Raw genomic sequence first — 24,203 nt, forward strand, 5'->3', positions numbered from 1 at the left:
TGGTGCCCCTGTGAGGTGGGAATAGCCAGGCTGTCTTCATGGGATGGCAGCTAGGGCTGGAAATCACAAGCACAAGGGCTGGAAATCACAAGCATCTGATGAAAAGAATCTGCCAGCGTGAACCCTAATACCCGCCAGCCTCATCCATAGATATAGAGATGCTCCCTCGGCCCCACTCCACTCCCAGCCCTGGCCCCTCCCTGAGCATCTGAGCAGCCCTCTTGCCTTCCCCAGTGCCTGTCCTGTCCTCACGTCTGTCTGTGCTAAAGGCAGGGAGCTGGAGGCGAGTGACACAAAGGAAAAGGACTCGGTCCAGCCACCTGGCGGGAGATTTCCCAGCAAGCTCTGCTCCTAACCAGCCTCACCTCCCCACTGAACAGATGGGAAACTGAGGCTCGGTGAGGAGGAGGGACTTCTCAGAGAGCAGCATGGAGTTGGAGGCAAACAGAAGCCCACCTACTGATGGCCCCATGTCGTCAGGCGCGGGTGCAGCTGACAAAGCCTCGCTCAGGGGTCTGGGGCTGGGTGGGCGATGCCAGGGATACATGTTTGGAAGTCCACAGCACTGCTGGGAGCATGTCCCAGGATCGGGACCGTGGTCTCCCTACCCCAGCCTCACTCGGACCTTCAGCAGGCCTGAGGCTGGACTGTGCTCCCAGAACTCGAGTGAGGGTATGTGGATGGGGGCTCCCTGCAAGCTGTGGCTGGAGCACCAGGGAAGGCCCTTGCTTCCCCCCATCCACAGCTGAGAGCCCTATTCTGTCGGGCCCCATCCAGTAGGAGCTGCCCCTCAGCCAGCCACTTCCCAGGAGCCATGGAAGTGGAGACTTGGGGGTCCTAGGCCAAGGGCTGTGAGGAACACGTGTGAGGGCACTGCCTTCAGGCCTCCTGCTGGGTCCTAGAGAAGCAAACAGTGAGGCTGGGTGAGCACTGAGCACAGGAAGGTGCCAGACCCTGCATGATGACCAACTCCCATGGGCCTCAGGTTAGGTCCATCTACATCTGTTTCTCAGAAGGGTGGCCCCAGGCCATCTGCATCACAAGCACCTGGGTACTTGCTAAAACTGAAGGTTTGTGGGCCCCCTCACCTCCCCAAATCTGAGTCTCTGGGGGTAGATCCCAGGAATCTGCATTTTAAGCCAGCTGACTAAACAACTGATGAGCCTAGGGGGTTGGAGGGCCTACGTGGGGACACGGGCACAGGTAGGGACTTCAGTACAATCTTCTTGCCGAGAAGGTGAGGGCCGCCAGATCCCTGGATCTTCTTGCTGGGGTGGCAGGAGAGTGGGGAGGAATGTTGAGAATGGGGATGTTAAAACCCTGAATGTAACAGCTACTACCAATTTGGGCTTACTTAAACCCAGCCCATGCTAAGCATTACACACACACTCCTCTGATCATAAAAGCTCTGTGAGGCTGGGTCTATTCTTGTTTTATGGATGTGGAAATCAAGAATCAGAGAATAATATGTCCAGCTTAGGAACCATGACAACCCTGAGATCTGCGGCTAAGTCTATTGCTAGGGCCCTGCAGTGACCCCTGGGCTAGTCGGCCACTGCAGACCCCAGCAATGAGCCAGGCACAGCTAATGCAGGCTTCCCACGTGTTAGAAATTAGTCTAAGTGCTTTGCATAACAACCTCGTGAAGCAGGTGTCATTATTATCCGCCTTTTACAAATGAGTACACTGAGGCCTGACAGCTCAGGCTGGTAACATCCAAGTTTCATCTTGAGCAGCCCATCTCTTATGTAATGATGGGGTGTGTCTGTTGGGGGAGTGGGGAGGGGGCATCAGAGACAGACTGAATCCCAGTTCCAGCTACATGTCTATTTTTTATTCAATATATTAAATATATTAATCAGAAAAGTCACATACTATAAATCCAGGAAAATACACAAATATAAATGTCAGAATCTGTCATTTGTCCTCTTCCTAGAGTGACAGTTTATGTACATGTGGAAGGAGGGTAGGAAGAGAGAGCCAGCAGGAGGCTGGAAAGGCTGCCCAGGAAGGCGGGGCCCATTCCTTCCTCCCAGCCCTGCTCCCACCTCAAGCTCTTTCTTCCTGTATTTACAGCAGCACTGGGCTTATTTACAGCACGGCGCTATGTGTTAAAAACGGTTTATCTTACAAAAAACATAAAGGCCGGGGCCAGGCTGGGGGGATAAGACAAATCGTGGGGTCACCCCCATGAAGGCATCCCCCTCCCCAAGGGCTTGAGCTCCCTGCAAACCTCCTGGAGCAGGTGAGAAGGTGGAGTCATTCTGCAGCTCAAGCCCAGGCTTGGGGATGCTCTGGGGGTCCGTGGACTAAAGGCACGTGGGGTGGCATATGAGAGTGCGCATGTGCACACGTGTTCCCAGGCGGGGGTCAGAAGGGCAGCGTGTCCATGAAGATCTTGTCAATGATGGGTGGAGGGGGCACCAAGTCCTCCAGCTTGAGGTAGAAGATGCGCTGCAGGCCCTGGGTGCACAGGGTCCGCAGCTCGGGCAGTTTGCCCAACAGACGTGACAGGCAGCTGGCTGGCTGGGGCTCGCCCGCCACAGCTGCCACGTGCTCCTTCAGGCAGCTGGCGATGCGGTTCTGCAGCTCCTCCACCCGCCGCGGCTCCTGCAGCCCATGCCGGTCTGCGGGAAGGGTACAGGATTAGCTGTACATCTGAGAACCAGGCCCCCAAAGCCCTAGCCTCCCCCAGGCCCCTAAAACTGCTGCCCCTGACCACCCCTCATGCTCTGCTGGCACTTCACAAAAGCGCATTCACATGTTGGCCATTAGTAAGCATCGTCACAAGTCTGAGAAGCAGTAACCCTCATTATCCTCATACTCCAAGTGAGAACCCGAGGCCCAGGAGGCTAATGACTTGCCCAGGGTCACAAACGGGAAATAAAATCCTAACCTAGGTTTTCTGGCTAGATCATTGGGTTTTTAAAATCTAGACTGTTCTGAGAAACCCAGCCTCAGAACTCAGCACTCCCTCAGCCCAGAGTACCTCTGATTGTGTTCTATATAGTTGGGTCTCCTGTGCAATTTAAGTGAAAAAATGAACGAGGATGGATTATTTCCTTTAAAAAACAGAGAAATCTGAAAACCTCTGCATTCAACACCAGATTCCATCCTGCAGAACTACATTTACATAAAGTCCAAAACAGGCACAACCAATCTGATCTGCACTGTCAGAAGTCACAGTGAAGGGCTGGGCGTGGTGGCTCACACCTGTAATCCCAGCACTCTAGGAGGCTGAGACAGGAGGATCATTTTAGCCCAGGAGTTCAAGACCAGCTCGGGCAACATAGTGAGATTCCCATCTTATTTTTAAAATATTTAAATAAAAAGTAGTGGTTACCCTTGGGGAGGGCAAATGACTGGAAGGGGGCACAATAATGGGTTCTGGGGGGCAGTTATGTGCTCTTTCTTGACCAAGGCGCTGGTTGGGTAAGTGCGGTTTATGAAAATTTACGTTTGTGTACTTTTCTATATGCAGCATAATTGACAGGAAGGTTTTAAAAACAAGCCAATACCCTAGGCCACATACATGACACCTGCAGTCTGGATCCTGACAGTCTGGGACCAAAGGCTGTCTTGGGCTTTAGAGCTGGATGCAGCTGAGCCCATCTGCAATTCCTATGGTCCCTACTTTACTGCTGGCATGAGCCCGGGGCAGTGCAGGGGCCCAGAAAGTGCTAGATCCCGGCCCACCAAACTCCCTGGGACAGTGCCCTCCTGAGAACCAGTCAACCCCCTGACGCCCATTCCCTTGGACCTGGTGTGGTGCTGGTCACTCACCGGTGATGAGGACAAGGGCAGAGAGGCAGGCGAAGGCAGGGACATCGACAAGCAAGCTGTGCAGGGACCTTGAGAAGGCCAGGATACTGTCAATCCAGTCCCCGAAGCCACGGGCACACTGCAGCCGGTGTAGCACCAGGCCTGAGCAGAAGATGAGCTTGCCCTCGCCTGGCTTAGACCTGGCAGGCAGATGGGCACGAAGAGCGATCAGGGTGGTTCACAGGCAGGTGTATCAGGGAAAGGGGCTGGGCAGACAGTCAGTAGCTCTCACCTGTACGCCAGGCGGAGGATGAAGAGCTCCAGGAAGGCCGACTCCAGCAACAGGTCCTGGTCAGCCGGTGACAGCTCAGCAAAGCCAGGGATCTTCTCCGCCCACTTGCGGATGACCTCCAGAGAACCGGAGAGCAGGTCGTAGAACTGCTGTACATCCCCAGCATCCTCCTTCCCAAAGCGGGGCAGCACCAGCTCCTGGAACTAGGAAGACGGTCCAGTGGGGTCAGCACCCCAGGCAGGCTCCTACACCCACTGCCACGTATGGCTGTGTCAGACACTTGGATGCCAGATCCCGGGAGTGGGAGTGGATCTGAGATCCTGCCCAGGCTCTCACTTGCCAAGTCTCACATATTAACCCAGGGCTGCAGCTGCCAGAAGGACATATTTTTCTAATTGGCCACCTGCCTGAGGGGGTGCATTTTCCCAGCTGGTCAGCCGAGAGGGGGATCCTCTCTTTGATCTGTTGAACTGGAGGGAGTCGCTTTTCTTTGTTTCTTTTTTAAACCTCCTTTCTTATTCAGTCCTTCCAGAGGGGGTAGCTCTCCTAACACGCACAAAGGCACTGCATGTGCTCATAGACCTCCCCAAGGCAGACGCGGGGTGGGACCTCACCTTGGAGTAGTCCAGTTTGGCAGTGCTGGGCCCTGAGTCCAGGTGTGCACGGACCAGGGAAGTGAGGAGATTGGCAGGGGAGGCATCTGGGGGCTGCTTGGGTTTTGAAGGTAGCCGGCCCCGCCGCCCCTTCAGGCTGTCTGTTCGGACAACTGCAAAGGAATGGGTAGGGGTGAGGAAGGAAGGGATCTGAGGAAGGGCCTCTCAGCCCAAGCCGTGCACACCACTGCTGAGACGCGCCCCACCGAGTCCCTAGGACCCAGAGTCCCTGAGATCCAAGGTACCCTATAGGAACCTCCCCCTGCCACCACCCTCACAATCCAGGCAGGTGTAGGCTGCCTCCCTCCAAGGCCTGGGGTTCAGAGGTGGGGTGGAAATAAGACGTGCCCTCCTCTGGGTCCTCCAGGGCAGAAGCCTGGGGGCCCTGCTGGTCCCATTCCACTCAAGCCTACCCTTGCCCCGCTGGGCCGCACCCCAGCCACACACCTTCCTTCACCATGCCCACCGCCAGGCACTTCTGGAAGCGGCAGAACTGGCAGCGGTTTCGCCGCCTCTTGTCCACAGGGCAGTCCTTGTTAGCCAGGCAGATGTACTTGGCGTTTTTCTGCACTGTGCGCTGGGTGGGGGGGCAACACGGAACAAGCTGTCAGAGTGTGGGGTGGGGAGGGGGGAACTTAGGGGAGGGGACCGTCCAGATCCTGCTGCCATTGCAGACAAAAGCGCTCTCTGTTCACAGCTATTTTTCTAACATTTGGGTGGCAAGGGAGGGAGAGATAGGGGGTTGGGGGGGGTGGAGAGAAAAGTCTTGAAGACATTGGGGGAGGTTTCTCACTCTGAGGAAGTCCCCAGGACACACTACTGGGGGCCAGGGTCTCCCTGGCAGTCTAGACACCTGTATTTTTTCATGGGCCCTTGTCCACCTGCCCTCTCCCTAGGGCAGACAGGAGAGGGCCAAGGGGCTGGGGGGTGGGGACGGGAAGCTAAGCAGGCACCATCACTGGGACAAACACACAGCCTGTTCCCAAGTCCACCCCCAGCCCTCAGGAACCAAACCCTCCGCAGGGATCCTTTCATCTCACGCCAGGAACATGAGAGCCTGGGGGCACCCCTTCCCACTAGAACCTTGAGTTGGGAGAGGACAGGCAGAGGAGCAGAGGAAAACCAGAGGCTCGCCAGGCACCCCTGCAGCTCCTATCTGCCCCTATCTCACCCCTCCCTCCAGCTCTGTGCAATCCCATGGGCCCGAGTGTCCCGGCAAATGAAAGCTTCCAGCCCTGGCATCTACGGGTCTCCAGGAAGGCGGCCCACCTGGCAGGGCTGATCCCACCCTGCAGGACAGGACTTAGCTAGGAGGAGAACCCAGGGGGAGACCACAGGTCCCAATGGGATGAGGCCAGCCTCTCTCCATTTCCAACAAAAGGCCCCACCTGGGGCTGCGCGGTACCTTGAAGAAGCCCTTGCAGCCCTCACATGTGCGGACGCCATAATGCTGGCATGAAGCGTTGTCCCCACACACAGCACAGCGGCCTTCACTTCCACCTGGGGCCCCGCTCCGGGCCTTGGTTGAGGTCACGGGTGCATCCAGTATCCCCGAGCCCTCAAGGTGTGGAGAAGTGGGTGCCAAACCTGGGAAGGCCGTAGGCATGGAATAGCTCTCTCCCTCCCCCAGCTGGTGGGTGGCCTGTGAGGGGAACAACTTCAGGGGGCTCTGGGCCAGGCTGGGGCTGGGGCCGGTGGGAGGACTGAAGGAAAAGAAGGCTGGAGGCTGTGGGGGCCCAGAGGCTTTGGGCAGCTGCTCTGTCCATGCCCGCAGGCCTTCGTAAGTCTGGCTGGGCGAGAAGTGGCCGAATGAGCCATCCCAGGGAGAGAGCTGGGGTGGCTGGAAGCTGGGCGTGGAGGGCGACGGGGCCGAGCAGGGGCTGCCATAGTAGTCAGAGCCACTGGAGGACAGGGCCTCATCCACTGGGCCACTCAGGGGGCCGGGGTAGCAGCCGTACACCTGGAAGTCCTCGAACTTGAAGGAGGCAGAGGCAGGGGAGGTGGCTGAGGACGAGGATGTGGAGGAGGCCGAGGAGGAGGCTGAGGAGCATGGCTGGACTGTTCCCGGCAGCTGGTAGAGGAAGGTGTCAAACTCTCCTGTGTAGCCGTCCATGAAGGTGCTGAAGCTGGGCAGGGCAGTGGGGGCAGTGGGGGCTGCCTCGGGGCTGGCCAGGTCCATGGTGGGCTTGATGAACTCAGGGGTCAGGGGGTCGCTTGCCAGGTGGTCATGGGGTCCTGGACTCGGTGCTGGCGTCCCATATTGGGCTTGGATACAGGGCATCTCTGGAGAGAGAGGAGACCCCAGGGAGGGAAAGGAGAGTCAGTGGGACAAGCCTATAGCCTTGTCTCAAAGTATTTGGGCCCCAGAGCAGCAAGGTGGCAGGAATCCCAGCCTAAAGATGAGACAGAGGCACCGGGACCAGAGCACCCAGGAATCCTGACCCCTGGCCTGAGTACCATCTCGACCTAGGAGCCACAAAGCCCCTGGGCAGCGGCCCAGCATGAGTGGGCTCCATCAGAAGGCCAGCCACACCCTAGTCAGCCTGGGAACCCTAGGGGAGGCATACAGCCAGCATTTCTCTGCTGGAACAGGGGGAAGCTGTGTTCCTCCAGCCCCCTGCCCCTCCCCCCTGGGGAAGGCGTGGTGGGGGCCGGGAGAAGGGTGAGTGGGAGAGGCAGCCCAGCAAAGCCTCAGCCCAGCTCCCAGGAGCAGCTCCCTGGTTGTTTCGCCAACCAGGCACTTCCTGGGAATACTCCCAGGCACACCCCAGCCTCTGCAAAGCCCCTTTTCTCCTCCCCTCGCAGTGCCTAGGAAGAAGGACATCGTGGAAATGGAAGAGGAGCTGGAAGTGAAAGCCCAGCTGCCTAAGAAGGCAGCCTAATGCAGAGGCCCTAGCCTGTCCCCCATTTCCACCCCCACCCTGCACACTGAGCAAAGGCAGCAGATCCCAAACCCACCCCAATCCTGCCATCTGGGGCTGGGAAGCCACTCTGCACTGCTCGAGATGCTCCCAGAAGCAAAGAGGAAGGGAACCTAGGCCTCCTCATCGGTAACCTGGCTCCAGACCTTTAAAGGCCATTTGCTGGGGACAGGGCAAGGGGGAGGAAGGAGACCACAGCCCCCTGGACTCCCAGGAGAATGGACAACAGTACCTAAAAAGAATGTTCTGCTGCCCCTAGTTATCTTAATAAGAGAACTCTGAGAGTCCAGCAGAAGACTTAAGGAGAAGCCTGCTGGTGGGTGGGTGGAAGACATTCTGCCCCTGCCTGGGTCCCTCCACTAAAGCAGGGTCTGTGCCCTGAAGAATCCAGAGGCTCAGGCAAAGGGGGTTACACAGCCCCAGTCCCGAGGAGCCCGAAGAGAGCCTGAACAGAGATAGCATCATTCAGGCAGATCCTTACATTCACAGAACGGTCAAAAAATAATGCAGAGGAGGCTCCAGGACAGTCTCCCTCCCAACCTACACGCCTGGGGTCTGCATAACTCTGGCCTCACCAGTCAATGAGGGAAGCTGGAGAAGAAATCAAGCAGGAACAGAGTACCATAATCAAGGGGTGCAGTGATGGGGGCAAAGGCTGTCACCACCTCCTGGCCAAGAGCCCAGGAAGTCCTCTCTGGTCCTAGCCTTCCTTCTAACTCCACAGGCCCTGAACAGGGCACCTCCACCCCTAGCCTGACATTCACATAACCAACCAAGACAACAGAGACCCTTGTAGCTCAGGCCCCACACACCCAGTGGCACCAGTCCACAGGCACGCAGCACCCTGCGAGAGGTGAGGGTGGCCACATCTGCCTGCACTAGGACAGCCTGGCCAGGGATGGGCTGGGGGTGAAGGAGGAAAGACAGCAGTTGGGCAGAACTGGGCGCTTGTTCCTGCCTTATTCAAATCCTGTTTCTCCACCTGGACATCCCACATCCGGATCAACCCCCATCAGTCCCTCCCCCTTCATGCAGGTTCTTAACAACACAAGATATGGACCTACATCTAGCCTCACAGGAGGGGGGAGCAGTCCCACAGGAGGAGGAAGAGGCGGGGTTGAAGGAGGGAGTGGGGAGAATCCGGCTTCAGGCAGGTCTTGGCAACAATGTGGCTTGCACCTGTTCTGCTGAACAAGCCTCAGGCTGCACCCTACCTGTAAGATCCAACAGAGACTACTGGGGGAGGGGGCATAGGGATGATCAGCATCTGGAGCTGGAATGGTTGGGAGGTATCCTCTAGGCAGCACCGCCCCAAGACTCTAACACTGGCAACTTCTATCCAGGATCCCCAAGGACAAGGGTTTCCACCTCTGTCTGTCTCTCTCTCTTTCTCTCTCTCTCTCTCTCTCTCTCTCTCACACACACACACACACACACACACACACACACAGTGATCCAAGCCCCAGCGAAATCAATTCTCCCTGTGCTTACAGAGACCCTGCCCCTGACCCCAAGAAGCCTCCTTTATTCAATACACAGCAAGCAGCCCTCCACAGCTCAGCCACCAAGCCAGTCACTTCCTTCAATGATCCGGAGGCTTCCTAACGCACCTCAGACAGAAAGTTCAGGGTGGGGAACCCCTGCCAACTCAGCCACAGCCTCCAAAGTGTTAAGAAAACAACCGGGGCACTGGGAGGGAGCTGACAAGCTGGGAGGAAGGAGGGCCTTTTGGAAATCCAATCCCAGTTGGAATCGTACGGATCCCAGCAGCGCCAAAGCTCTGTGTACCTGTTCCCCCACGGTGCTGTGACCCCCATCCACACCCACTCAAGTTCAGAGCACCGTGCGCCCAGTTGGGCACCCTAGGAGACTGAACTAAGGCCAGCCGCCTGCTGGACAAGTCCCTACTCCCGGCGCCAACCCCAACCCCCTACAGCTTCCACTCTGCAGGTAGTCAACCTCCCCTACCTCCTACCCCGCACCCAGTAGTTTCCAGTCTGACCTGGGTTCTCATCCCGTTGTGCTACAGCTGCACACTACACCTACCCTCTTGCATGCCGGCCCTACGACATCCTCTCTGCCCGCGCGTACACCCATCTCCTTCATGCACCGCTCCTAAAAACAGATGCACGTTCCCCGAAGGGAACCTACCCGGCCGGCTCCCGCTGCCCCTGCCCGGACTGGCGCCCCGAGTCTCAGCCTGGTCCCTGGTCCCTGGTCCCGCGTGCGCTCCCGAAGTTCTTCTGTGCACTCCCCCAAGTTTCGTAGCCTCCGCCACTGGGACTCCCCGGGCGAGCCCGACCCTCCTCTTAAGCGCTCCGTGACGCACGGGGAGGGGCGGGGGCGCCACTGACGCAGGCTGCCCGTCGAGCTTTGGCCATACAAGGGCGCGGGGGGCGGTGCGGTTCCGGCGGGAGGCGGCCAGGGGGAGGTGCGGCCCGGGGAGCCCGAGGGGGCGGGGCGAGGAGGGGGGGCCTGGAATGTCTGCGCGCGTGACGCACGCGGGGTTCCATTGACGCAGGGAGCGCGGATTGTTTGATCTATAAATAGGCTCCTCGCGCCCGCTGCGCCCGCTAAAAATAGCAGCTCCCAGGCCCACTAGGCTCCCCGCACCGGACTCGGGTCCCAGCTGGGGGCCCCCAGGTCCAGAATAACCAGCGGGAGGGCCAGAGCCCGAGAAGGGGCGCTGTAGAGACGCGGCCGCGGGGCTTCCCCGGATGAGGATCTCCTCACCCTCCAGTTGCTCCCGGGAGCCAACCGCGCCCGGTCCCTCCGGCTCCCTCCGAGCCTAGCCCCGCCTTTGCACCTTCCCAAGCCCTTCCTGGAGCCCTAGGGTGTCGCTGCTGCCGCTGCTGGGCGGTCAGGACAGGCCGCGGGCTGGGGCGGGCAATTCGGACACACCCTGGGGAGCCTGCGCCCTCACCTCAGCCCTAGGCGCAGCTAGTGCACAGGACGCGGCTTCCCCAGCAGGGTCTCAGGCTGAGAGGCTGCCCCTGAGACGTCAGTTAGAGCCCTCGCTTAGTCCTTCCAGGCAGTCTCCCTACACAGGACCTTCCCGAGGGCAGGCGTTGGCCAGGCCCAAGCTCGGCCAACAGCTCTGGCTCCGCTCCACAAGCTGAACTTGGTTTCGCACCGTCCCCTCCCCAGCCCCTTACAGGGGGAGTGCACCCTAGTTGGGAAATTACCGAATTTCAGAACCGGGTGGAGCCTGAGAAATCTTTTCAAACTTGTGCCAACTCTTCCTCATTTTATAAATAAACAGGCTCAGAGAAATAATGGCACTTGCTGAAGGTCACACAGCCAGGTGGTGGCACACTGGGTTGGAACCCAGGGCCACAGACTGCATCTCTAGGGATCTTTTCTCGCCTCTTATCAATACCCCTCCCCCTGTCCACATCAGGGAGCACCGGCCCTCCCACCTCACCTCCAGCACCTGTGGGGAGACAGCTCTGACCAGTTATCACCTGCCCGGTGGAGTGTGGAACAGCCCGCCAGGGCCCTGCTGGGCACAGACCAGGCTTCAGCCACCTGGAGCCTTCCCTGGTTTGGCCGTCACCCTTCCACCCTGATCTCTCCTGAGCCTGGGGAGCCCTCACGGAAAAGTAAGAGAAGAGGGAAGGGCAAAAAAACAAAAACAAGGAAAAGAGAGCCCTGCCACCCCACTGCGACCCCCATCCATTCCCCTTCTCCCATGTAAGTCAATATCCATGAGTTTCTGCTTCCATTGAGCCTGCACCCACCCACCCAGTTCTCAACTCATCTGGTCACCCCATAGGACTTCCTCTGCCCCGGGGGCTCTGCCGGCCCGATTTCCGCCCTCAACCCCCATCACAGTTTTCCCACACCCTTGTCTCCAGCCCCCGCTTCTGCCCACTCAAAGGTCCCACAAGCACCTCAAATTTCATCTGTTCCAGACAGAACTTGTCATTTCTGCACCCCCTGCCTGCCACCTAATCTCTGCTCCTGATGCCCCATTTGCAACTTTTCACTGTTTCCTGAAATTCTTTTTTGGAACATCTCTTGGGTCCTTTCCTCTCCCCATTTTTGTTTTGTTTTGTTGTTTTTGAGACAAGGTCTTGTTCTGTTGCCCAGCCTGGAATGCAGTGGCACGATTATGGCTTACTGCAGCCTGGACCTCCCAGGCTCAAGCCTCTTGCCTTGGCTTCCCAAAGTGCTGGGATTATAGGCATGAGCCACTGCACTCAGCCTCTCCCGCTTTCCTACTGCCAGCCACAGCCCATGCCTCACTAGTCCCACAGACCAACTGCCTGCGCCCAGTGACCACTCCTCCTTTCCCACACCCATGAAGACCATCCATTAGCCTGCCTGTCTCCTCTTTCTAAAGCCTCACTGTCCACCACAGATGGAGCAGTCTTCATACACAGTTGACCCTTGAACAACACGTTTGAACTGTGTAGGTCCACTTATATGGGGATTTGGGGATTTTTTTCAATCCAACATGGATCCAAAAACCCACATATACAGAGGGCCGACTTTTAGTATCTACAGGTTCCACAGGGCCAACAGTGAGACTTGAGTATTCGCAGTACAAGTTGGGGTCCTGGAGCCAACCCCCTTCATATACCAAGGGGTGATTGTAATGCTGATGGCATTCAGTCATCTGGTCAGAACCTGCCAGAACCCTCCATCCCAGCATACAGTCTCAATGTGAATGCGTCTGCAGAGAGCTCGGGGTTGCTCCAAACCATCTTCCTTCAAGGCCACTGGTTGAATGTGAAGTGTGGGCAGGATGATGCCAGTTGGACCCATCCAGGATCCCTACCTCATTTCAGGCAAAGTTTTGCTTTTCTTTCTCTTAGGCTTTTCCGTAAGATTTTGCTTAGATTTTGTGGAATCCTTTTGTGGAAAATGACTCCACAGCTTAAAAAAAGAAAAAGGTTTAAAACCACGTATAGAATTCAAGTCCTCCCATTTTGCAGATTAGGAGTCAAGGGTTCCAAGAGGAGCTACACTTTGCTCAGGAGCACACAGCAAGTCTTGCTGGGTGGAACTGATCCCAGCTGTGTCACAGGCTGACTTCCTCACCTAGCACCCGCTTTGCCCCAGGATGTCTCCCTCCACCCCAGCAGGGCCTTCCCTAGAAAATAAAACTAACTTTTTTTTTTGAGACGGAGTCTCGCTCTGTCGCCCAGGCTGGAGTGCAGTAGCACAATCTCGGCTTACTGCAAGCTCCGCCTCCCGGGTTCACGCCATTCTCCTGCCTCAGCCTCCCGAGTCACTGGGACTACAGGTGCCTGCCACCACGCCAGCTAATTTTTTTGTATTTTTAGTAGAGACGGGGTTTCACTGTGTTAGCCAGGATGGTCTTGATCTCCTGACCTTGTGATCTGCCCGCCTTGGCCTCCCAAAGTGCTGGGATTACAGGCATGAGCCACTGTACCCGGCCAAAATAAAACCAATTTTAATAGGTAGCAAAAGATGATCAGCCAAGCCATTGTTCTTCCTGCCAACCAGCAAGAACAAGTGCGTTATCTGCGGCTTGACCAGTCTGTGCTCAATCTCAGCCTTGCTAGCTCTTTTTTTGTTTTTTGTTTTTGTTTTGTTTTGTTTTTGAGATGGTGCTGTCGCCCAGGCTAGAGTGAAGTGGTGTGATCTCGGCTCACTGCAAGCTCCGCCTCCCAGGTTCATGCCATTCTCCTGCCTCAGCCTCCCGAGTAGCTGGGACGACAGGTGCCTGCCACCACGCCCAGCTAATTTTTTGTATTTTTAGTAGAGACAGGGTTTCACCGTGTTAACCAGGATAGTCTCAATCTCCTGACCTCATGATCCGCCCGCCTTAGCCTCCCAAAGTGCTGGGATTACAGGCATGAGCCACCGCCCCCGGCCCAGCCTTGCTAGCTCTTTGAGAGTTGAACCAGCCTCAAGCTCAGGCACCCTCCTCTCCTCCTCACAACTTGGCATTTGTAAAAAGTGGCACAGACCATCCTGTGGGGTAGGCCCACCCATAAGCCCAAGGAAAACTGAGTGTGGTGAGGAGCTGTCCAGGTCCCTGGTCTGAATCTCAGCATCTAGCCTCCAGATCTGGGCCTGCAGCCCAGGCCCCACCTCCCCAAGCTGCTGCAGGTTATGGAGGCTGCCGTCCTGCTGCCCCAAAGCCTGGAGGAGGATAAGGAACTACAGCTGCCACCTGGTCATGCTTGCAGGGGTGGGAGATGGTGGGGGTGCTCAACACACCACATTCTGAAAATAAGTAAATAAGGAGAAAAAGGCAAAGTCTCTCTGTGGAAACACAGCTGGGGCCACCAATGCAGGTTCCCATGTGGAGCACCTAGCCTAAGATAAAGGCGAGAGAGGTGAAAGGGGCTTGGGGATCCCAGGCCTTGTGGGCCCTCCAGGGAGGATGGCCTGGGCCTCTGAGAGAGTGGGGTCCAGCTAGTGGAACTTTGGAGAAAGGCACAATTGACGTGGACTTTGGGAGGCCTAAAACAAATGCTGGTCCCAGACTGGCCAGAGACTCCCAGCACACACCCCTCCAAGTCTAACCTTCAAGAACAAGGTCAGAGTGAACAGCTAATTGTCAGGCAGATGGGGTAGGAGGGAACAGGTAATAATGAGAGAGGTATCCAAAACTAGAGACAGGGACCTGGAGGTAAGGCAAGGCCATGACAACACGGAAGGGCGGGGAGAGATGTCACTATGGAGACAAGAGACAGCCCCACCTAGTCAGGCCCCCACACCACGGCCCAGCCTATCCATCTGCCCTCATCACCGCAGTTCCCCACCGACCCCATATAAGGACCTTGAGCTAAACCTTCCCACCACCCACTTCGCACATACTGTTTCACCCACTGTGCATACTGTTTCCCTTCCTCCTAGTAGCCTCCTGAGTAGCTGGGACTACAAGCGCCCGCCACCATGCCCGGCTAATTTTTTGTATTTTTAGTAGAGATGGGGTTTCACTGTGTTAGCCAGGATGGTCTCGATCTCCTGACCTCGTGATCCGCCTGCCTCGGACTCCCAAAGTGCTGGGATTACAGGCGTGAGTCACCGTGCCCGGCCCAAATTTTATTTTAAAATAGCCACGCCTGAATGAGAGGAACATATTTCTTCATATGGATCCAGATGCAGATGTAATTTATTGAGAACAAATTCTTTCAAGTGTGTTCTTCTGAAAGCACAGTGGCTGTTTCTCATTATGTATTTGTTCTATCAACAGATAGAGCACAAGTATGATTAGCAGGGAATGCAATATCTCATAGTAGAAAGGGGTCCTCCTGCTGACAACACAGTTTATTTTCTGAGCAGTTCACCAGGCCCTTACCCCTCCTAGTCAAATCTTATGGGGCCCAGGGATTTATCATATACTCAGACCCATCCCTCACCCACCAGTATGTGAACACCATGAGGACAAGGGCACTGTCTCCTAGTCCGTGGTGGGAAGATCCTTTGTACATCCTCAGTAGTAAGTAGCCCAGGGCAGGCCCCAAATGAGCAGCCAATGTCCACCACCATTCCCCAGCCCAGAGGGTAGGGGTGGAGATGGGTAAACAGGGGATGAAGGAAGTGGAATTACACAGCCCTTTTCCCACGCTGCCCCTCCACCTTGGGCTGGGCCCCACCCCTACTGAGTAGAGGTCAGGAACTTGCCCTACTTTCACTGAGACTGTCCCCACCCATGGGCCTCCACACCCTTCCCCTGGGGTGGGCAGAAGGAGTAAGCTTCGCCTTCTCCAGCTCAGAAGTGGCCCTGGGAGCTTCCCCTCCTCGGCCCCAGGGCCTATTGACAGCCCTGACCTGGCCACTTCCTCTTCCTGCTTTGGCAGTAGGCAGGGGGATTTGCACTGTGGGCAGGGAAGCACTGCCTACTGCCCTGGGGGCTTCCCATGGGCAGCTCTGGGAACCAGGGGTGAAAGGTCAGGCCCAGGCTCTGCTCTCCTGGCCCTTGCCCAAGCCCTACCATGAGCACATGTATCACTACCTCCCCAAAACCAGCCTTCCAGGGACCCAGGCAGGTCAGCCAGTGGCCACACTCCTCCCCTTAGCTCTCAGCAGGGGCGAAAGATGGAAGAGCTATCAGAGGCATCTTTGTCCAGGAGCTAGCAAGCCTGATGTGTGACCTGAGGCCAGTCCCTTGTCCTCTCCAAGACAGCTTCCTCATCTGCCTAATGCAGACATCACCAGTCCTAGTGCTGGTAGAATTCAGTTCACAATGGAAAGGAGAGGCTCAACATCCAAATGTAGCACTGCCTGGGGCCTGGGCTCCCCCACTGTCGTGGGAAACCTGTAATGGCAAGTGAGGGTGGAAGTCGGGAGGCAGGCAGTACCTCCAGGGCACAGGGAAGTGCTACAGGGGGATGCGTTCCAGGACCCCGACATATACCAAAATCCATGCATACTCAAGTCCCACACTCGGCCCTGTGGAACTCATGTCTGCAACGGGACAACCACAGCAGCCTGAAGCAGAATCCTGGGGCTGGCAGGGAGGGCGGCAGGGGCAGGAGATAGCAGACAAACTACAGACAGGAGATAGCAGGGTCCTCAGCTGTAGTTCCTGGAGCACCACCTTGCAGAACATCAACACCCACCAAATTCCCTTGCCTCTGCCCAAGGTCTCCACCCAGCCTACGTGGGCAAAATTTCAAATTCCAAAATAAAAACTCTCTGATAACGAGTCCCAGCCGGAAAGACTGATGCACTTTCCTATTGTTAAAGTATTTTTAGTCACAGGCTCTGGATTCGTTTAGAGACTCACGTTCAGAAAGGGGAAAAATTTTTTTTGAGAACTGGGAAGGAGAGCACAGGAGTCTCCCACGTAAGGAGCTGCTGCCTGTTCCATGCCGGGCCAGAGTCCCTGGCCCAGGTCCCGGAGCGTGTTTGTGGCAAGCTGGTTGGCGGACTTGCCAGACCTCTCTCCAGCTCTGCTTCTCAGGCACCCAAAGCAGCTGGGAGGCCGGGCAAGGGCCCGGCAAGCGGGGCAGGCCAGGGACTGAGGGCTCAGCAGAACGCCAAGCCCCTGGCCCAGCCATTCAGTCCCAACTAGTGGGGGGGCTCAGGGGCCCCACTCAGAAGCCAATCCTGAGATACCCCAATGGACACCAAACTCGCCGCAGTGACCAGTGCCTCATCCAGGCGGGGTGGAGAGGAGAGGAGGACGGAGACCCTGTGGGGAAGCTCTGAGAAAGGAGCTAGACTGCATTAGCTGTCTCTGTACACCTCTCCTAGTTCTCAGTCACAGCGTTCACAAGTCCAACTACCGTCATCCAGCTGTGGTCAAGCTGCACACTCATGCCTCCAGTTGTCGGCCACCCTTGCTTCCTCCCCACAGCCCAAGGCCAAAGGGTTTGGCATGACAGTCACAATGGGAAAAAATCCAAACAGCCCAGCTCCCATTCCTCAATGTCCCTGTCCCAAGACTCACCAGCTTCCTCCTCACAATCTGCTTTGACCCTGGAAAAAGGTCCCAGACAACCGCACGAAGGGAGAATCCCAAGATTGGTTGGGGGCTCTTCCTGGTGGTCTCAGGGAGCCCTGTGGGGAGAGACGTGCTGCCCAGCCAGCCTATCCTCACAGCCGAGGCTGGGCAGCAGCTGAGCGAGCTCTGGACGTGGTGCTGCCTCCAAGCCGGCGTGTCCTCCTCTGTTTATATAGCAGAAACCAGAGCCGGCCTCTGGGGATGGGGGGAGCCACTTTGGGCCCTCTTGACTGGACCTGACTTTGGCCCAGGTCAGCAAGAGCCCAAAATAGTCAGCTGACGGGAGCCCCAGCATGAGCGTGACCCTGGGCCCGTGCCCAGGCCTGGCAGACGGGTGCCCACGTCACAAGACCAGCAGCTCTAGCACTCATGGGGCCCCGGTTGGCAGCCCCTCAGGGTGGCCTTGGCAGTATATCTGGCATGGGAGTTCCACCCAATCACCACCATCACCCAGACAACGAGGTAAACACAAGGAATTCTGCCCACCAGGGCTGCTGTATACCCAGAGGGAGGGCTGGGTGCTCAGGAAGCTGGGTCTGGACTGGGGGCGGATGTAGGGGCCGAGTTGAGGGAGGGACACCTGGCCACTGCTGTCATCCTCACTCACGTGCTTCCCAAGTCCAGATCTCCAGCTGACCAGAGAACACCTGCCTCTCCCCCTTACAGTAATTCCTCTCCCTGTCTTCAGCCCGAGGTTGGTGGTACAGCACCTGCTGCCATCAGGAGGCCAGGCACACACCCAGCCCTGCCCCCAGAACAGGAGGCCCAGCTTCCCAGGGCTTCCCCCTTCCCTCCAGGCTGGGACCAGACACCCCATCCTCCCCACCCCAGCCACCTCTCTGGGGCTCTCTGCACCCTGAACGCTGACCCCCCATGAGGCAACAGTGTTTGGGAAGCTGAGGGAGATACTGAGCCAGTGCGTGCTTCATCTGGGATTTCTCAAGGCCTGGGAGGGCTGCTGCTCAAAGATGGCCCTCTTCCAGGGAAGGAGGAAGGGAATCTCATGACCCCTGTCTGGGGTGTAAGGCAGAGCTCCAGCTCCTTTAGGCACAGAACCAGGACTACAGTGCCCTTGGCCCCATCTCATGTCCCCAGGAAAGGCCTGCTGAAAATCCCATTCCCGTCCTCCACCTCTCAGCCCCAGATCAGTGTGGGCCTTCTCTGGAAGCACCCTCAGTCAAGGAAGGTATGTCTTCCACAGTCAGACCAGGTGCCTGTGCTTGCCAGCCACCCAGGAGGCATGGTTCTGGGCTTGGCTCTACACATCCTCACTGCAGGACCCCTGGAAAAGTCATTTCTCCCCTCTGTACCTAAGTCTCCTCTTCTGTAAGTGAAGGAGATGTGCTAGAACACCAGTAGTGGAAGGGCTGTCCCTGCCTTCCCATTCACAGAGGCCACCCCCCACACCACAGACTCCATAGGCCCTCTGGCCTGCCACAGTGAGGAGGGGCAGGCACCATGCTTTCCACGAGGAAGGGGAGGTCCCAGCCTTCCCTTCATGCACTCACCTGGAGAAGTGTCTACACCTGGGAGACAGGCCAGTTCCCCGCTGCCACGTCTGCCCCATGATGCTCCCAGCCCAGCCCCCAGACACCCTATTCTACCCTATCTGCTTCCTGGAATCAGGCACATGCTGCCTTGGGAGCAGCTGTCATCCCCTACTCCCACCAGCCCGTGTCACCTGGGCCCAGAGAGACCTCCAGCCTATCCTGCCAAGAAAATAAAGCTTCCCCAGTCCCCACACTCACACTACCCCAACCTCTGAAGAAATCAGATCCCGCACACTGAACAGCACCTCCGCTGCCACCTCCCCAGGGCTTCCCCTCCATCCCCCTAACCACATCCGCTTTGGGCAGCTCCACCCCCACCTCTGCCCCCCAACCCCACCTGCTGGAGGGGTGTACAAAGGACAATAGCAGAGCACTTACCACTCTGGATGGACCAACAGGCCTTGGCCAACCACATTATCCCGTCTGCCTTCAGGGCCCAGCAGAAGGAGCCAGGCTGCCTGGGAGGGGCAGGGCCTGGCCTCTGTCCATGGTGGAGGCCTACAGAGGGAGAGTCGATGTGAGTGAAGAGAAACCAGCCAGCAGGCACATTCCCTGGAGACAGCATGACCAGGACACGCAGGAATGGGAGCAGTGGCAGGACCTAGGCCACAAGAGGGGGACAAGCCAGCACCCAAGGACCTCCCCGGGTTAGGCATTGGAGCCTGGGGGCCGAGGCCCCAGGCAATCTGCTTCCAGGGGTGTAGGGTGTGGCCAGGAGCTGCTGATAGCATCTGGGGCATTTCAGAGCCATATAGACACATCAGCATCTAGCACCTCCACCTCATACCCTTCCCGGCTCTCGGCCTTTGACATGCACAAAAGGGCATGCTGCGGGCACAGGAAGGGAGCTATTGTGAGGACAGAGCGGAATACCCCACTCTCCTTAAGGGGCTCCAGTTTGGCCCCTAAAGCCTCGGAGGCCCCCAAGAGACAGGGGCTCCACTCAACTTAGAGTGGATGTGGGATCCCAGACTGTCTGGGTTCGAATCCTAGCTCCACTGCTTATCACCTTGGGCAAATTACATAATCTCTTTGTACCTCATGCTCCTCATCTGTAAAAATGATGACATCTGTAAAATTAACAATCACAGGGTTATCAGCAGGCTTAAAAAAAAGTTAATGTGTAAAAGACTTAAGGACAGTGCTGGATACACATATCTACTACATATCAATATTAGGAGAAGTTCAATGAGGACACACACATAAAAGCTAGCCCCAGACCCTGGTTCCTAGTCCAAGGTACCCTGGGCACCTGGCCTCTCCTTCCAGGGTGGAAGCCAACTGTGTGCCTCACCCCACACCCCAGCCTCTTCAGCTCTCCCCCAACCCCGTTCAGCCACGGCACCTTGACCCACATCTCCCCTTCTCTTCTTCCATCCCCTCCAGTGCTCTCTCGACTACGCACCAGAGTGAGGGCGGGACCAGGCCTTCACTGGCTATTGGACTGCCCTTCAGACTGAGATGAGGTCTGGGAAAAGAGAAGGAGATGATGGGAGCTAGGAGGGGCAAAGAGGAGGAGGACCCCAGAGGGTGGGCAATGGGCTTCCTCACCCTCCTGACCTCTGCCCAAGGTCTACAGGCCAAGGGAAGATCCTCTGGCCCACAGTACCCAGGCTCTCCCCTTACAACATTGCCAGCACCCCTCCTTCCCGATCCTGTGGGTATGATGGGAAGCAGGAAAAGGCCACAGGAGACAAGGAGGGAAGGGAGGGCAGACTGGAACATCTGGAGCACCTTTAACCCCAAACAGAAAGCAAGACAAGGCTTCCAACCTGCTCCGGCCCATGGACTACACCTGCTTTCCAGGATGACAGTGTCATCCTCCCATCCCCCCGAAACTGGTCTGTAGTTTCCCCCAGCTTTGTCTTTTCTCCCTACCACCCCACTGCTGAGGAGGAAGGGTAGGGAGGGCCAAATACCACCTACCATAGTCAGGCCCAACCTGAGCGCCCAGGTCTTCCCCATCTGGTTCTCAGAACGGGGGCCAGAGTTTGGCACCAGGTGGTGCCCACAAATGATTCATAGCATCTTCAAACAGGTATCTGTTTCCCCACCTGTTCCAGATCAAAATGCCCCCCTCAATAGTCACATCACAAGCATTTACTGAGGACCCCCTGGGAGCCAGGCAGTGTGCCCCGAACAATAGGAGAGCCAAGAATGAGCACACCAAGATCCCAGAGCCCCAGGAGCTGATAAGGGATGAACCAAGGTCAAGTACAGTCTGCACTGTGCAGAGAGCAAACCAAAGGCTGAGTGGGCTTGGAGGAGGAGAAAGTGACCCCCAAAATGGGGTGGACCATCAGGCCAGACTTCAGTCCCCAGCTCCTGCTCCCCACCAACCTCATTTCCCAGCCACTCACTATGGTCCCATCACGTGGGCCTTCTCTCCCCACTCAGGGCCTCTGCATCTGCCATTCCCTCTGTCCAGAACTGGCTCTTCCTCATCAACCAGGTTTCCATTCCCATGTCACTTCCCTGAACAGCTTGCATCCCCACCCCACCACACTAGCCTGATTTTATTCATCATAGGTCTAATATTCACATCTGTTCACTGGTTTATCACCTGTCTACCCAACCAGAATCTAAGGACGCTGTCCATCTCAATCACTGCAGAGTCTGCAGTCTCTAAACCCTGCTCAGCACTGGCAGGTGCTCAGTAAGTGTGCGTGGAAGGGTCGGGGATGCACATGCCTGCATTGGAGCTGTGCTGGGAGGAAGGTCAGCTAGGTGGGGAGAGCATTCCAGCTCAGGAGCTGTCCCTTCCATTTGGGGGCAGATCCAAGAGCCAGAGCAGAGGTTCTTCCCTATGTTGAATCACATCCCTGACTCTAAAAGTCCCCAGCCCTGGATCCCAGCTCTGTCCCCTGCACTGGCCCACAGGAAGCCTCATTCTAGTCCTTCCTAGCAAGTATTTTAGTCTTTTCTTAATAAACTGCCCCTTGCAACAGGACACCGCTGTCAGGCCCTCTGCCTGACAGGTCCTGGTGGCCTCCTGAGTACAAGCTCTGAATTGGCCAATATCCCTACCCAGAAGTTGGCATATTACTATTATTAGCAATAACAACAGCAGCTAATATTTGTTAAACAACATGTGCCAGATACATTAAGCACTTTACATGCATTTTCTCATTTCAGCCTCACAATGCTATGAGGAAGGGATTATTATTATGCACATTTTACCAATGAGGAAACTAAGGCCCAGAAAGAAATGTTAAGCAACTTGCCCAAGGTCACACAGCTAGGAATTGGCAAAACTGGGATTAGAACCCAGGGAGCCTAACCAAGGAGTCCAGAATCAGGCATTCTCGCTCCCCCTGCCACCCACTTGGACCTGTGTAGCGGATGGAGGCTTCACACTGCACAGAGCAGTCCCACAGCCTCCATCCAGAGAGCAGGGCAGAAGCTAAGGGCCTGGGTCCCTGGGCCTTTGAGCCAGGCACAGGGCCTGAACTCTTCAGCTGACTTTCTTAAGTCCAGCAGAGGCCTCAGCACAGGCCTCGTCAGTCACATTCACACCGTTAATCTCAGCCCATCCTTCTGCCCTGTTACCTTCAATTAGAATCTTGATTTTATACTGTGCACTTGTCATTCCTCACAGCTCTGGATGACTACAAGGAGTCGGCTGACTTCCTTTTTAAGTCTCCAAGTCACTGATCTTAAATGTTCACTTGGAGTAGATCTAGGAGCAAGCCTTGTAGCCCCACCACTAGGGCCCCAAGCCAGGCCGACAACAGCCCCCAAATCCATCAGCACCCAGTGGGCATAACTGTTGTGAACCTACCAACCTCTGCCCAGCCTGTGTTTTCCCAATGTGCCCCTAATACTAGCCCCACAACCAAATTAACAATTCACTGTAAATAAACCACCTCTGCAGCATTTCTCCCATCCCCAGGTCATCTATCAAAAACGAAGGCATAAAAAGGGAATGAGCCTGCCAGGCGCGGTGGCTCACGCCTGTAATCCCAGCACTTTAGGAGGCCGAGGCGGGCGGATCACAAGGTCAGGAGTTCCAGACCAGCCTGGCCAATATGGTGAAACCCTGTCTCTACTAAAAATACAAAAATCAGCCGGGCGTGGTGGTGGGTGCCTGTAGTCCCAGCTACTCTGGAGGCTGAGGCAGGAGATTCGCTTGAACCCGGGAGACGGAGGTTGCAGTGAGCCGAGATCACGCCACTGCACTCCAGCCTGGGCAACAGAGCGAGACTCCATCTCAAAAAAAAAAAAGAAAGGGGGTCGTTGGGGGGTAATGAGCCAAGTCAAGGAACTATGCCCTGCCCTCCACACAGCCAGACCACCATGAAGGAGGTCTGGAAATACAGACCACCCCCGCCCCCACCCCACCCAGTATAAGGATGGAAGATGTTGCGGCAAAAAAACAAAACAACAACAAAAAAACACGCCTGGGAGACACAAGCCCCGAGTCCTAATCCCCAGCTCCGCCTTGGTCTCCACGAGACCCCCAGCCTTGGTTTCTTGACTCAGTCCCTCGAAGGGGTTGCATCACGCAGCATCGGTCCCTCCCGGCTGGGTCTCCTGGCAGACGAGCTCCCGCGCTCCTGGAACCGGTTCCCGCAGCCGGCGGAGAAATGGAAGGAATTTCTCTGGCCTGACCACCTCCAGCGCCCCTCGTGGGCCAAACCCCACCCTTGGCGGACTGGGGAGAGAAAGCCTTGGCCGTCGCCCTTGGGGGCTGACTCGGAGCCAGCGGTTCCGCTGGGAATCCAGTCCCTCCCCCCGACTCCCCAGTTTCCAAGCGGGACTCCGGCGTGGCCCCGAGCCCGCCCAAAGGCATCCACCGAAGACCCGAGATTGCCCGGCCTCTCCGGGGCCCACCTCCCGCCACCCCGGCAGCCCCTCACCTGGCCCCGCGGGCTCCGCTCGCCTCTCCACCCCCGCTTTCCGGGGTCGCGCACCAGCCGGCCCTGAGCTGCTCTGCGCCGCAGGGGCGCCCATGCCTGGAGGCCGGGGGTCGCGGACGCCGCGAGGGGACCCCCGCCAGTTCCGCCGCCGCCGCCGCCGCCACCTCCTCGCGCTCCTGCAGCCGCGCCGCAGCCGCTCAGCGCCCCCCGCCCCCGGGAAGCCCCCCGCCCGCAGTTCCGGCCGCGCGGCGCCCCCCGCCCCCGCGCCCGCGGCCGCCCGCGCGCTGTCCCAGCCCCGGCGCGCCTCCCCCGGCGGGCGGGGCGGGGACCGTGACGCGTGCCCATTGAGGTCTCCGGAATCCCGGCGGCGGCGGCCGACGCAGCCTCATCAATGGGGCTAAAAATAGCGGCGCCCGGAATAGCCGTGAGCGCCCCGCCCCGCGGCTCCCCCCACGCCGCACACCCGGTTACATAACCCGCGGCCAGAGCCGGGGAGCTGGTTCTCAGGTGAGGGTGCCGAGGTCTCGCTCACACCTTCCGAGGCTGCGCACCTGGGGCTAAGTTATAAATAAACTTAGCCGGGGCTTCCCCAGGAAGAGGTGGAAAGAGCGAGGCCCAGAGAGACTCGGTGGCGGTACAAAGTCACACAGCGATTCGGCTGCTGGCGAGGACAGGGCCTGGCCTTTGAGTCTGCGGGCGCCCTGCCTGCATCGCTTGGCATTCATGCCACCCC

At 57.2% G+C, this 24,203-nt stretch overlaps 1 protein-coding gene across 5 annotated transcripts; it reads right to left on the reverse strand.

The window, feature by feature from the left end:
* Window positions 1-1,812: 1,812 nt before the first annotated feature.
* NR4A1 (nuclear receptor subfamily 4 group A member 1) lies at window positions 1,813-23,639 on the reverse strand. Of its 5 annotated transcripts, none has more exons than XM_034935809.3 (8): window positions 23,471-23,639; window positions 18,990-19,109; window positions 6,113-6,990; window positions 5,155-5,284; window positions 4,669-4,820; window positions 4,055-4,257; window positions 3,784-3,962; window positions 1,813-2,627 (listed from the first exon to the last, which is right to left on the reverse strand). In XM_034935809.3, exons 1-8 carry the CDS (start codon window positions 23,562-23,564, stop codon window positions 2,371-2,373), a joined length of 2,013 nt encoding a protein of 670 aa, XP_034791700.1. In that variant the 5' UTR covers window positions 23,565-23,639; the 3' UTR covers window positions 1,813-2,370. The 5 variants fall into 5 exon arrangements, with proteins under 5 accessions (XP_034791700.1, XP_034791701.1, XP_034791702.1 ...); XM_034935810.4 differs by lacking the exon at window positions 23,471-23,639 and adding an exon at window positions 22,161-23,305; XM_034935811.4 differs by lacking the exon at window positions 23,471-23,639 and adding an exon at window positions 23,012-23,286.
* Between the last annotated feature and the right edge of the window lie 564 nt (window positions 23,640-24,203).

Source organism: Pan paniscus, chromosome 10 (genome assembly GCF_029289425.2).
Source record: "Pan paniscus chromosome 10, NHGRI_mPanPan1-v2.0_pri, whole genome shotgun sequence".
Taxonomy (NCBI): Eukaryota; Metazoa; Chordata; class Mammalia; order Primates; family Hominidae; genus Pan; species Pan paniscus.